This window comes from Malus domestica, chromosome 04 (genome assembly GCF_042453785.1).
Source record: "Malus domestica chromosome 04, GDT2T_hap1".
Classification (NCBI taxonomy): Eukaryota; Viridiplantae; Streptophyta; class Magnoliopsida; order Rosales; family Rosaceae; genus Malus; species Malus domestica.
This window is the reverse complement of record NC_091664.1, coordinates 29,965,878-29,980,143: the sequence shown is the minus strand read 5'-3', so window position 1 is coordinate 29,980,143 and position 14,266 is coordinate 29,965,878. Positions and strand designations below refer to the sequence as shown.

Here is a 14,266-nt window from a genome sequence, read left to right as displayed (position 1 = left end):
CTATAAAAACAAGTGGTATGGAGCTTTTCACACAAAAATGTGGCCTCTTTCAAATTTTCTAAAAAAAACTATCACCCCCTTTCTAAGATTAGAATAAAAGGAACTCCATGTGTTACTAGTGAATTTTTAGCCATTAACATAAACCCTAGCACCTTATTTAAGCACTAATTATACACTTAATTTCTCCTCTTACATCTCCTTTCCTGAAATTCCATGTAATATATGGCATCCGCAGACACTAGAGGTCTTTCTCTTTTACACAATTATGGTGTAGTGGCTATGATTTTGATCATTTATCTAGTCATATGCCATAGTTCAGCTATAGAAGCGAGGAATTCTGATGTTAATGGTGGATTTAGTGTCAAACTTATTCGCCGAAATTCTCTAAATTCATCGCTTTACAATCATAATCATAAAATTTCTCGACGTCTTATGGAAGAAAGCACCCCACAATCGGAACTAAAGCGTGACAAGGAGGGCGGTGAGGGTGCACAACTTATGAAGCTCTCTCTTGGAACTCCACCCTATGAGATTTATGCAGTGGCGGATACAGGAAGTACGTTGTTGTGGACGCAATGTGAGCCGTGTCCGACTTGCTACAAGCAAAAAAATCCCAAGTTCGACCCGAAGAAGTCCTCATCGTATGCTACCCTTCCATGTACTGCACACGAATGTAGTTATGCTAACGACACTGGCTACACCTCTTGCTCAAATGATGATCAAAAGGTTTGCAACTACAATTACACTTACATGGATGATTCCATTACACAAGGGGTGATGTCGAAAGAGACGATCACGTTTGGATCCAGCTCCGGGAAGCCGGTTTCATTCAAAGACGTTGTGATTGGTTGTGGGCACAACAACACCGGGGAAACTTTCGCCGAAAATGAAATGGGAATAGTAGGGCTTGGAGCCGGGAATTTATCTATTATTTCTCAACTTGCTCCTCACGTTGGAGGCAAGAAATTCTCACATTGTCTCGTACCCTTCGATCCGGATCATCCCAATGATGCAAGCATCATGAGTTTTGGGAAGGGGAGTGAGGTTTCGGGTGAAGGTGTGGTTTCGACGGCATTGATCACTAGAGCAGACAAAAACCAATATTTCGTCACCGTTGAGGGATTCAGCGTCGGAGAACAGTTTGTGCCATTTAACTCATCAGGGTCGATTTCAAAAGGGAACATGTATCTCGACTCGGGAACCCAAGTGACAATGCTGCCACAAGATTTTTACGGCAGATTGGTAGAACAAGTAAAGAAGGTGATGAATTCATCGCTAAAACCAGTCGAAGTACACGACTATTCTGGAACTGTGCTTTGCTACAACACCACGGAGAATCTTAAAGCACCATTATTGACGGTTCATTTCGACGGCGGTGCTAAATTGCAGTTGTCACCGGCACAAACTTTCTATCAAAACAAACAAGATAAATTACACTGCTTTGGAATGCTTAACGCAAGTGATACAATAGATGAAGGAGTTGGTCTCTATGGAAGCTATGCTCAGTCAAATTTTTTGATTGGTTTTGATCTTGAAAAAATGTTGGTCTCCTTCAAGGCAGTTGACTGCAGAAAAACTAGCAGTACTAGTCCTAGCCCTAGTCCTAGTCCTAATAGTGCTTTTGCTATTCATTTCTCTTATTTCTTCAACTACGTTTTCAGTTTTATTTTGATTGTAATTTTGTACTTGTAGGAAATTAACTAGCCGAAGGAGCTTGGATATAAAAAACATGAATCATAAAAATGTTTCGTGTATGAGGGGGAAGTGAACTTAGGATCTCGGATGCATGGATAAATTAATGTTCTTAATCACTTGAGTTTAAAACGTTGCGCGTTATTTTGTATCCTTAACCATATTCTCTTACATATGCACTCTTGTGCTATTTTGTAACCTCATTCAGTTCCTTCTGAAGTTCAATTTCTATGCGACGTAGGACTAGGAGAGTAGACTCCTTAGTTGATGATGATCACGTAGATTTTTATCGTGTGGTGGTGATGGCAGGAGACCCAGTAATTTTCCAAGCCAGGAGCCAAGTATTTAACCATGTAAAAAGTAATTAACATGGATATTATTATTACTGTGATATTAAGAAAAATTGATTACCAAAAAACGAACTTGAAACCCTAGAAATGACGTTCTTGCGCATGCAGGCTTTGACCAGAAAATCGTGTGGCCTGAAAACCTCTCCCATGCAAATTTTCTGAAAACAAACATTGCTACTCTCTTAATAAATTCCATTTTTGCAGTACTTTTCTTCTTCTTCAATCTAAATCCCTCTTCTAATCTCTCTTATGGCAGCTGCAAACACTACTACTTCATAAAATTATATGATTTTAATCACTTTTCTAATTTATCTATGCCATTCAGCTGCATATCTACAGTACAGCAGCATGCAATAGTATTACACTACAAAAAAATGGCTTTGGGTACAAAATTGAGGACACAAATGAGGATTTTGTGTCTCCTTGAACACCAATAGGGTGAACAGTGCCCATTCTATACAGGCACCACATACTGTACCCAATGTAAGAAACAAAAAACACAAAACATTAAGGGGCACGGAACCGAGTGGAATGGGATAGACCTGAAAACTTTTTGACGGAACACATACACGAAAAGCTTTTTGTGTCTATAAAATTGATTTATAATAAGCACAACCATATGTGTTGTTTTCGTTTTTCTTTACATCTAGCACACATGAAATATTAAATTATAAATTAAATCTATTAAATCGTGGTAAATAATGGTACGAAGTTGCTTATTTACTATTCAGTGTTTTGTATTTACGATGGATCGTTTCCATTTGCCATGAAGGTTTGTTAGATTCTTAGCCTTTTCAATTGTTTTTTAGATTCTTGTCTTCCTCCAGGTTGGTTTTTTGTGCTTGGTTATATTATTTTTGTCTTTATCATAAGTGTTTATTTTTTTTACTGTATTGAGTCCTTCTCGTGACACACATAACAAAAAATTGTCCATAAGCTCATCCTCTAATCAACCGTACAAAGGTGTGGTGTGACTTCAGATAGGCAAATGAAACAATTTGAAAAGAAATGTCAGTTGAATATTAATACATTATAAATTTCATTTATTTTTAGAAATTGTGGCCGCTAAATATTAATAAATAATAAATCATTCCACTTCTTTACACATCACAAGAATATGTGGGCACAATTCAGAATTTGTGCCTTTATTGTAGCATAAAACGTAAGCACTCCTTAACTAATTTTTCTATGAAAGATTTCAAACAAGATTGCTCCATACACTCGTGTTTCTTTTGAATTTGATCAAGTTCTGTATTATGGAGAATGGGACCAGCAACGTCGCGGAGTTAGGATTGGAACCGAATCTCCAACATCACATTCATCTATTGCTTCAAACATTACAACAGCAACTTCTACATTGAATCCTCCAGCTTGGCGTCCACAACCATCTGTTAATGTCGGGCGCATATCTCATTCTGTTGATAATCGGTGTTGGAAACACATTTATGCCTTTTAACTCATTGGGGTCGGTTTCGAAAGGGAGCATGTTTCTTGACTCTGGAACGTAAGTGACAATACTACAACAGGATTTCTATGGCCGATTGATAGAACAAGTAACGAAGGCAGTTGGTCTGAAACCGGAACATCTCAATGGGGCGACATTGACGGTGCATCTTGACGGCGGTGTTAAATTGCAAATAACACCGAAACAAGCCTTCTTCCATACTGAAGATGTAGGACATAAGCTGTTGTGTTCTACGTTGATGAATGCCACCGAAGTTACAAGTGAGGACGTCAATGTTGCTACTTACGGAAGCAACACTCGGTCGAATTTCTGGGTCCGCACGCCATTTTTCATGATCTACACCCTTGTTTATTTTTGTCTCTTTTGACTGATTCAATCTAACGACTACAAATAAACAAGGAGTGTGCATTTTGGGTAAGGGATGATCGGAAATTACTTCCCTGAATGATTATGATAAGAAAACAGAGACCAAAGAATTTAATATATAGAACAAACACATGATCTAGCATATAAACTTAGTTGAAACACCAGTAAAATCCGCCAATACTATAAATCTTGAGTTGTAAACTATGAAGACAACATGAGATAATTTTATTGGTTCTTTCAGAGATTTCAAACCACTACGATCGACAACAACAAAAGAGAAACTTATATTGTTTTACCTTAATTAAAAGAGTTTTTATTGGTTCTTTCATGGAGTTTGAACCCTACGACAATAATTGAGGACCATCACAAAATCTTTAGCAGAGGAGCCAACTGTTACCGGTATTTTTTTTGTTGTTGGTGCTGTTCGGCACCACAACTCGACTAGGGATTCTAGTTGCCATGTTGGAAGCACCGGCTGACCCCGACACAGTATCTCCACCTGCAAGAAAGGAAAAAAATTAAAACTTGAAGCGTAAGTGGAAATGTTTCCACGCCCTATCGCTTCTTTTATTGAAAAGGCATGCAATAAACAACAGTTAAAGTGTTCCAATGCGTTTTGTAGAAAAATGTTATGACACTTGACCCATAGCATCCATGTCAGGGAAAATGCTCTCTTTGCGTATGATAGGAAACAGAAGAGAGCTCCGGTTGCACTGTCAAACTATGTTTTGATAGATGGAACGCGAAAATGAATTTCTAGGTTTTCATGAGCAGCCATAGTAATGTCAAACGAGTTTGTATAACGTCAAAAACTCGAAATCTTCTCAGCTTTGTAGGAAGACAACAAAAATATACTCACCTCATTTTCACTGCTAAGTTCAAGTTTCATTGCAAGGTACTTCTGGATTGTTGATACGGGCATTTTACCATCCCTGCAAAAGAAAAAGAAAAGTCAATACAACTAAGTCCCAATATTTTTTTTCATTATCCATTACAAAACCAGAATAAACACAGAAAAAGCTTAGGCAACTTAAAAACCATTAAAAAATAGAAATATTGCAAGATTTAATACTTGTGTCAACCAAAACCATTTTCTATCATCGATCGACGAAGATCCATCAAAATAGTTTCTCAAAACTTCTTAAGTCTAAATCTTGAAACCAGTTAGTTGTTACGCTTGCTCACTAACAGGAAAGTAGTCATGAAGATTGAAATTCTTCTAAATGCACAAATTGGAATGGATTTGGAAAAGCCTTGGGGAAAATATGTGGTTCAAATATAAATCTGGGAAGGGCAGTTGACTCAACACTGTTCTGTTTTCATTTCTGGTGTATAGCATTCTTACCAGATGATGCTATACTTAAATCACGTGACAAGTTTACAACAGCAAAAGAATAAGACATATATAATTTATAACCCTAAAAAAATACGGTAGACAAGACACACACAAAGCTGAACCCCCATTTTGGTACTTGTTGCTCTATCCTATACACGCTTCAGATGATTAAATCGCTAAGATATGACAACGGATCAATGCAAAACGACATAGCCTAACTTCAAAGGAAGTAAAAGGAATACAGAAACTCACTTTATTTTCAAGCAACATGCTGATATCTGTGGCAATGAAATTTCTCCTTTCCTGAAGAAATTTACCATCAAAATCAGGGATCGGCATGAAAGAAATCAAAATCGGGCTCCCAAAAAAAAAATTAAATAAAATAAACCATAACAATTTTATAACGAAAAGAACATCTCACCAGTCTTCAGATGCAACCAAGGAGAACCAAACAGGAACATTTCTATACTTGGCCCCACATGTATCTAGCATAAGTTGAGTTGAGGCACTTGATTCCCCGGATGCAGCTACCCTGTTCTGATTAGCTGTGCGCACCCTTTTACGTTTCACTGGTCCTGATGCCCCTGTTCCGTTACTGTTATTTTTTCCTCTTGCCTTCTGGTCGGCCTCCTTTTTTTTGGTTTTGGGCGTATATGCATTCCTGATGCAGTCCAGAGCATTTGGCAATTCTCCTTCTACCTTAATTTGAGACATATAAAGTTCACTATCAAGGGAACTGGTTGGATCAGACTTGGCATGCAACCCTTGTGAATTTGGCTTCGAGGACTTGGTTCGGTTAGCAGCCTCTACGAGACAGTTTAAGGGCGTCCACAGATCAGCTTTCCCTTCTATTATTTCAACGTCATTGTTCATATATTTATTAGCAGTTCGCTCATATGAATGCTCAGGCGAATCCTGCATAATTGAATAAACATGCAAAAATATATTTCATAAACAGGTTTCAAATGTAATCAGGTCTCCCAAATTCATTTATACTACCAGACTACAAATTGCCTCAGACACTACGTCACATTGTAGGAATGTTTCCATGTTGTCCTCGAGAGGCTTTTTTTCGTTCTATAATTTATCCCTCATTGGTCAGAACAATTGTAGTTTATTACACATTGTAGGCCATGGATCACCATCTCATATCATCTACCTTAACTGGGCAGGTGTCTCATCATTCTATGGTGTTTTTAACTTCTTTTTTATGTCTATTAAACAACAATGTCAAATCCACTCCAGCATTGCTATCATGTAAAGACATTGTGGATATATCGATAAACAAAATTTAACGGTACAATAAGTTAAGGGGACATGAAGCAAAACCCTAAAATTGTGTCTAAAAGCCATTAGAAGCAGAGAATGGAAATGGGAGAGTGGGAAACGAGGACCCCGGCTCAAACCAACAACGAAAATCAATCTAGAGGATGAGATATAAATTGAAACAATTCCTAAAAGAAGCGAACATTTGGAAGCCCCAAAAGATCATGAAAAAAACTGCACCAATACACGGAGCCCAGAGGACAAGAATCCTACCCACAAACCCCGGTATTATCAACACCAAAGTTTGCTAAACAATCAGACCTGGCTGCCCCGAATCCGCATGGAAGACAAAATGGTGCAACAGTTAGATCAATCAACCGATAAATGCCAAGGCACCTAACAAGACCTTTGGTGTTATTGACGTGAAACAGGTAGAGCCTGATCATTTTCGCTCAAGCTTGAGAGAGAATGTTGAAGAATAAAGAACTAAGACCAGCTAGAAAATCTTATCTCCTACCATAAAAGAATATCGGGTTTCCTTTTTTTTTTATAGGGTTTCCTAGTTTGATTACGAGTGTGACCTGATTTCCGAAGTGAATAACTTGTGTTAGAGTCATGATGAATGTATCATATTTTCTAACTATTATCTCAACATAAAGCATTGGACTTGTTTGGTTTTGCAATGAAACTAAACATAAACGCTATGATAATGCACAAATAATCAAAATCCTGCCCCCCCCCCCCCCTCTTTTACCTGGCTCTTATTTTGTGCGAATTCATCAAGAGTACCAGTTGAGTTGGAGCTCATTGGATGATCTTCTGTAGAATCATCTCTCTTTGCAGCTTCTTCAGCGGAAAAACTGCATCCTCGTAAAACAGCACCCTTTCTTGACAGAGCTCTTGATCTCTTTCCAGTCAAACCTGACTGTAATGGAACTTTGGGGGTACTGACTACCAATGAAGATAATGATCTCTCCTTCCTTTTCACTGGCAATGAAGAAGGTGTAACATCAGGATCATTAGCTTCGGGCACGTTAGCTTCTGGTGTATCAACTTTCTTTCCCTTAACGGGAAATATCTTGGCTATAATATCTTGCAAATTATGGTCTGGCCTGAAGATCATCAAATGACATCCTAAGCATGCGTGAGAACATTTCCACATAAAGCTCCAGCGCACATTTATGACGTTGTGACGGGAAAATTAGTAAAACGAAAAAACTATTGACCTGTATAAAATCATATGACAGCGTGCAAGTAGGCACCCTAGTTACACAAATCGGTATCTAAGTAAAGCATTAATTATGGGGTAAAAAGCCCGCCCTTATCTCAATCTGGAAAGTTTCAAATTGTTATGATGATTGACAAAGCATCAACTTTCTATTGCTAGACGATAATAAACAAGCATCGGTTTGATATCTGCCTTAGGGTGGGTTGGGAAACAACGCAATGTGACTAACACTACCTCTGTATAGGAGTCCATTAATTTCATTTCTAAAAGTTACTTTCCAAACTTTTCAGTAATCCCCTAATTAAGTATCGGAAGAACCAACAACACCATGCATTTACCTAAAACCAGCTAAGCAACATGTGAAACTGTAATCCAAGCGAAGATGAAGCATCGTCAGTTCTGAATATAGGTACAATACCTGAGTTTTTCGACAGGTAAAATTCCGAGATCAATTTCACAGACGGGACAGCAGTCCCCTTCCTCATCCGAGAGCTTTTCGAAGATGCACTTCCTGCAAACTGGTTTCGAATTCCACATTTTACGAAATTAAGCATTGAATTACATAAATAATCGAGAAAATTCTTCGAAAACAAAACCCTTTTCTTCAATTCTATGGAAATGCATGGCAATAGAAATAAATATAACAAAGATTACAATGAACAATGCGAACATTTCGCAATGTCCTCAAGTGTTTGTGGAAAAAAAAATGAAAATTTGCAACAAAAAAACAAATTGTGCAGATATGGAAAAACAAGAACAGACCCAGATCATAAAATTGGCAGAAAATCAAGAAACAATTAAGGGAAGAGGAGATTAAAACGGATACTCACACGTGTGGAGGCAGAGTGAAATGGTTGTAGCCTCCTTCAATAGCTTATTACAAAGAGGGCACGTCATGCATGCCTCCAGCTTCTCCCTCTTAACTTTCACCACCTGACCACCACCAACACCACCAGCCGCCATCTCTTCCTCCACCTCTTTAACCCTTATAATCTCCGAACCTCTGTGTCTATGTCCCCCTTGCCTCTCCCCCCAAACCACATTCAACGCCCGACCCGACAGAAACGCAAAGCCAGAGGTTTTCGGATAATTAAGTGAGAAAATTAAGAAAAGGGTGGGGCTTTGTTTTGGGTTTTATCGGACGTGTCGGATGGTTGGTGGTGTCGGATCTGAGGGGAGTGAAGAAAGTGGCGGGTTTTGGGGGCGAAACTAAGAGATGGGTTGTGATTGCTTGCGGGAAAATCACGTTGGGTTTGTTGGGATTTCAGGACAAATTCGAGCTTCGATGAAGAAACATGAGCGAGAGAGTTTGGAGAGAGTATGTGTGCGTATGTGAGGAGAGAGAGATGTTAGAAAGGCAAGGCCTTTATGTTGTGTATCATGTGTTCTTGTACGCAAAAACATTAAACGAGTTCGAGTTTTTATACTCTCTGGCTTTGGTTTTACCAACTCCCTTGTATATGTAAGAAACCTTTAATGGAAGGGTTCTTAATTTTTTTTTATAAAAATAGAGATTAGTTATGTAGTCCACACAACATCAAGTTTTAACAATCTGAACTGTTTATTTTTTAAGTTGCACTTCATAGATCATTCTTACTAAGTTTTAGCCAAATCGGAAATGTTTAAGACAGCTAATTGAGTTCAAAGAAATTAACGAATATTTTGTTATATAAGAAATAATAAAATTTTATCTTGATAATTAAATAGACAAATGGTTTTAGATTGAATTGAAATTTTGTAAGGATCATCTATAAAACGAGGCTTACAAAATAAACAGTTTGAATCATTGAAGTTCGATGTGAAATGAGCTCACACCTAATCTTCTTTTTTGAAAAAAAATGGAGATCCCTAAGGCCTGCATATATATGTACACACACGCACACGTTACACGTAGTGAGTATGCCCTGCACCTAATAGGTTTAGGTTCATATATTTTCTTTAATTTATTGCTTCTTTCCTTTTGGGTTGTATTGTAGAATAAGGTTTTTTTTTGGAAATGATGGGTTTGATACCTTTTTTAGTGGGATGCTTATCCAAACTATTAAATTTTTTCCATACAAGAAAGAGGCCTCTTCGTTGCGACAGTAATTCATGTGATATGTTAGATTTTCGGAATCGTTTAAGTTGGCAGCAGTGTAATAATTGTTTAATATTGTGAATCGTTTTAAGTTGGCTGTGATGTAGTAATTATTTAATGTTGTAAATTGTTTTAAAGTTGGTGGAACTATTATAATTGTTCAACTTTGTGAATTATTTTAAGTTGGCGATTGTAATAATTGTTTAGGTGCAAAAATTGATATGTCATGAATCGTTTTAACTTTACAATGTAAGAATATACTGTCAAGTTGGCGGGGTAATTATTGTTACGTAATTATAATATGAGAAGATTCGTAACATTTGTTGTTTTAACTTAAATAAGTTAAAGTTATTTGAACACTCAAAAAGTGTTGCACTTGCTAACACATTTTTTATAACCTTATTATTACAAGAGATATTTCTACTCTAAACAACACTAGGAGAAATTGAGGATTTGAACTAGAAATACAGTAGGTTGAAGAAGGAGATCCTAAACATAGGATATCTACTATTTGCTACTAACAAAATATTTAGAGTAATACTAGGTAGACCAAATTTACAAACCATGCGACGTGTCATTAATAGAAAATCATGACGTTAATCAACACTTAAATAATAGATAATCTTCTTAATATTACTCCAATATTAATATTAATATAGATAAATTCATATATAAAAACAGAATCCTCCTTTATTAAAGAGCGTAGATTTTTTTGTCTGAATAGTTTTATTGTTATCCCGATACATCTTATCATTTATGTGCCCTCTTATTAGATTGAATGGGGGCCGAAGCCCAAAGATCAAAGAAGGGTATCGAGTGTGAAGAGCAAAAAAGAAGCCCAAAGCATTAGAAGGTAATTAGCAGCCTAATTAAGGTCCTGTAATCTTTAATCAAGCTTCGAAGAGGGATGGTACCCTTAACTAAGTCAGTCTCCAAAAACACAAAATCCACATCCCTTCTCCATTTCAATCAACTCTTTAACCCTTCAAGAAGATTATAAAATCTCTACACATATCATTTTTCATGCATAATAAAAATTTATCTCTCTCCTCACATGACACATCAAGATACAAAATTTTATAAAAAATCAACTCGTTTCATATGCATGGCCCAATAAGCCCTTAACTTAAGGTAATATTGTCACTATGTTAGTTTAGTATAGATTTTCATACTGTTTGCAAGGAAAATTAAATTAATATAAATAAAAAAACAAAATCACTTCAATTTATTCCATCAACGGAAGATCGATGACGCATATTCATTAGAAATAAACTAAGTTCTTGACACACACCAACAAACAACAACAAAAAAGGACTAAGTTCCCTCTACTAATAATAATGTAAGAAGTGCACCGCAGTCGACAAAGTTGTAGACTTGTACTTGACGATACGGCAACCTTGGGCATTGCCATTCCCGTCGGTGTTAAGCACTTTAGCGTACATCCAAGTCTAACCCTCCGGTGCTGCACTGATCAACAATCCTCGACGTTCCTCGAGCTCCAATCCCAGTGTTTGTCACCTACACATACATGCATACATACATTTAGATAAGATTTTGTATATACAGTTGCACTCAAGCGTAACCAATTAATATGTAAATATGTACTTTATGTATCTTCTGCAAGCAGCTTGTTAGGTAGTGCTGTAAGAATATGAGCATGAGTATGAACCTGTAAACTTGGTTATAGGATTAGAAATTGAATATGAAGCCTTGTTGAGAATGGATTTATGAATTCATATTGTAACTGAACTACTATTTAAAAGGAATTGGTTTTATATATGGATTTTAATAGGGAATTCCTTATAGAATTTGGTTAGGATTATGTAGTATATATATGGTAGCATCTGTTCTTGCAGTGTGTGTACTCTACTCAAAACTAATACCTATTATTAGTTGAGAACCTTGAACACTGAAGAGAAGAGAAGGTGCACTGCAGAATTCTTGCATAAATCGAGCATGGTGTCCGATTCCTGTTCATCTGCAGGTACGGTTTTCTCCATACATTGGTTTAGTGAACAATGATTTGTGTTTTGATAACAGTAGCTCATATAACTTGCTATTGATTTATGTTTATTCTAACATGTGGTATCAGAGCCTGGTTTATAAGTTTATGAGTTATGTGATTAAAACCAATAGGTTCAAAAGCATGAATAATATTTAAGAAAATATACCATTGTTGCAGGATTGGGAAATCGAACACGGGTTCTGGCATATAGGTTTGGTGAATAACGACAAAACCTGAAGAAAAAAAAAACAAGGAAAAGCTGGTGACCTTTAGATTTCCTGCAAATCCATTGGTAAGGGTCTTCTTTCCAAATTAGGGGTTTTTCGATTAATAACATCAATCATCAAAATATGCTTCTGGGTTATGAATTCATCAACCTTGCGATTGATATGATCGATTTGAATAATTTTTCCGCAGCGCTGTTTCAAAATAAGGATCTGTGTAAGGTATGCTTCATAAATTGCAAAAAAAAAAAATAATAATAAATAAATAAATAATTCTTGTCTGCTTAAATATTCATCCGATGATTGAGTCGAGGTTTATTATGATAACAAAACTATATGGATTCAATTGAATTGAAACTATTTTGCAGTAATTTAGACTTTGGGTGTTCAATTATGTGTTATCTGCAGTTATTTTGTAATCTGCAGAATGCTAATGCACCTTTATGTTTTCTGTTAAACCATGAATGATGGTTATCATGCATGAGACATCTCTTCACTGTATGTTGTGCACACTTTGATCTAGAGTTGCATCAAATGGATGTTAAAATGACTTTCCTCAATGGTGATCTTCGAGAAGACATTTACATGGTTCAACCCCCTGAATTTATTGAAAGGGGGAAGGAGAATATGGTTTGCAAATTAAGGAAATTATATACCCCAAGGGCGGCCATATTGATATCTGGGCAATTGTAGTTGGTGATCACACCATGTCTGTCTTGGAGATATGGGGTGCAGAATACCAGGAGCAAGATGCAATCTTGGTGAAGCCTGAAAGCCGCCACCTCTTGCAGTCAATATGTGAAAGAGAAAGGGTTTCTATGGCTGTTACTGGAACAATAAATGGTGAAGGACATGCTGTTTTAATTGATAGCTTAGCTATTAAAAAATGTGAATCTAGTGGAATCTCTCCCCCTCTTCCTGCCGTCGATTTGGAGCTAGAGAAAGTACTTGGTGATATGCCACAGAAAAGTTTTGAATTCCATAGGATGATTGATGCATGAGAACCACTTGATATTGCTCCTGGAATAATAGTGATGGATTCACTTAAGAGGGTGTTAAGACTTCCATCTGTTTGTTCAAAGCGCTTCTTGACATCCAAAGTAGACAGGTGTGTTACAGGTCTTGTAGCACAACAACAAGCTGTTGGGCCCTTGCAAATTCCTCTCTTTGATGTTGCAGTAATAGTGCAGACTTTTACTGACGTGACTAGAGGTGCATGTGCCATTGGGGAGCAGCCAATCAAAGGTTTGTTGGATCCAAAAGCAATGGCGAGATTAGCTGTTGGAGAAGCACTCACAACTCTTGTTTGGGCAAAGGTCACTTCTCTATCTGATGTTAAAGCCAACGAGAATTAGATGTATGCAACCAAGCTTAATGGGGAAGGAGCAGCTATGTATGATGTTGCTACAGCTCTTTCAGAAGTAATGATCGAACTTGGTATTGCAATTGATGGTGGGAGGGACAGTCTTTCCATGGCAGCCCATGTTGCAGGCGAGTTTGTTAAGGCACCTGCCAATCTTGTAATGAGTGTTTATTGCACTTTTCCTGACATAACAAAAACAGTAACCTCAAATTTAAAGCTCAAGGATGATGGCGTGCTGCTTCACATTGTTTTGGCAAAGGGAAAGCAGAGGTTAGGTGGGTCTGCTCTTGCTCAAGTTTTTGACCAAATTAGCAATGATTGTCCTGACATTGAGGATGTTCCTTATCTGAAACGAGTTTTTGAGGGAGTTCAGGACTTTTTTTTCCTGACGAACTGATATCTAGATTGGGTGTGCTCGAGTCTTTTGATCAGTGGGAGTAGTGTTAGTTTATTAGAGACAGTTGCAATAATAAAGTTGAAAAGTGTTGCTATTGTGAAGTTCAAAGAGCTGGTATAGCAATGAAGTTCTTCTCTTGAGTTAAGTTTTCTGTTTTAGCTAGTTTATTGTATTAAGAGATTTGATTTTGTAATTGATTGATCTGATATATATATATATATATATATATATGTAATTGTGAATTTAATTTGATGCCTTGGGGATCTTTGTGATTTGACTCGAGCAATTGTTTGCATTCATGTGAATTAGAAGGATATATATACATACATATATATATATATATATATATATATATATATATATATGTTTAGAAATAGTGGGAGTGGATATATAGGTCCACTAATATCAGTTTGATCATAATGTTATAAGTGTAGATTGAACATATGTAATCTGGAAGCATTAGTTGCATTTTGGTTGTGATTGTAAGCTTTTAGATT

At 36.9% G+C, this 14,266-nt stretch overlaps 2 protein-coding genes and 1 long non-coding RNA gene across 5 annotated transcripts; 2 read left to right on the top strand and 1 right to left on the bottom strand.

Annotated features, from left to right (window-relative positions):
• Window positions 1–172: 172 nt before the first annotated feature.
• On the top strand, window positions 173–1,850 carry LOC103434173 (aspartic proteinase CDR1-like). Its single transcript, XM_008372485.4, has one exon. The coding sequence runs from the start codon at window positions 223–225 to the stop codon at window positions 1,690–1,692; it is 1,470 nt and encodes a 489-aa protein (XP_008370707.3). The 5' UTR covers window positions 173–222; the 3' UTR covers window positions 1,693–1,850.
• Window positions 1,851–3,062: 1,212 nt separating this feature from the next.
• Window positions 3,063–9,099, bottom strand: LOC103434171 (E3 ubiquitin protein ligase DRIP2-like). 3 transcript variants are annotated; one of them, XM_070820062.1, is made up of 8 exons: window positions 8,534–9,099; window positions 8,122–8,221; window positions 7,230–7,587; window positions 5,631–6,124; window positions 5,462–5,512; window positions 4,733–4,805; window positions 4,271–4,372; window positions 3,063–3,947 (listed from the first exon to the last, which is right to left on the bottom strand). In XM_070820062.1, the coding sequence occupies exons 1-8, from the start codon at window positions 8,664–8,666 to the stop codon at window positions 3,885–3,887; spliced, it is 1,374 nt and encodes a 457-aa protein (XP_070676163.1). In that variant the 5' UTR covers window positions 8,667–9,099; the 3' UTR covers window positions 3,063–3,884. The 3 variants fall into 3 exon arrangements, with proteins under 3 accessions (XP_070676163.1, XP_028957393.2, XP_008370706.3); XM_029101560.2 differs by having other exon boundaries at window positions 3,063–3,891; XM_008372484.4 differs by lacking the exon at window positions 3,063–3,947 and having other exon boundaries at window positions 4,027–4,372.
• Window positions 9,100–12,078: 2,979 nt separating this feature from the next.
• Window positions 12,079–14,024, top strand: LOC103434170 (uncharacterized). The gene is made up of 2 exons (XR_001789839.3): window positions 12,079–12,231; window positions 12,533–14,024. It is a non-coding gene; the product is annotated as an uncharacterized lncRNA (long non-coding RNA).
• The last annotated feature ends 242 nt before the right edge of the window (window positions 14,025–14,266 follow it).

What these genes read in the sequence shown, in the direction of transcription:
- LOC103434173 (XM_008372485.4), top strand. Translation starts at nt 223, where the DNA reads ATGGCATCCGCAGACACTAGAGGTCTTTCTCTTTTACACAATTATGGT.
- LOC103434171 (XM_008372484.4), bottom strand. Translation starts at nt 8,666, where the DNA reads ATGGCGGCTGGTGGTGTTGGTGGTGGTCAGGTGGTGAAAGTTAAGAGG. An exon ending in TTACCTGTCGAAAAACTCAG is followed by an intron (nt 7,588 to 8,121) that starts GTATTGTACCTA and finishes GATGATCTTCAG; the next exon opens with GCCAGACCATAATTTGCAAG. An exon ending in TCGCACAAAATAAGAGCCAG is followed by an intron (nt 6,125 to 7,229) that starts GTAAAAGAGGGG and finishes TCAATTATGCAG; the next exon opens with GATTCGCCTGAGCATTCATA.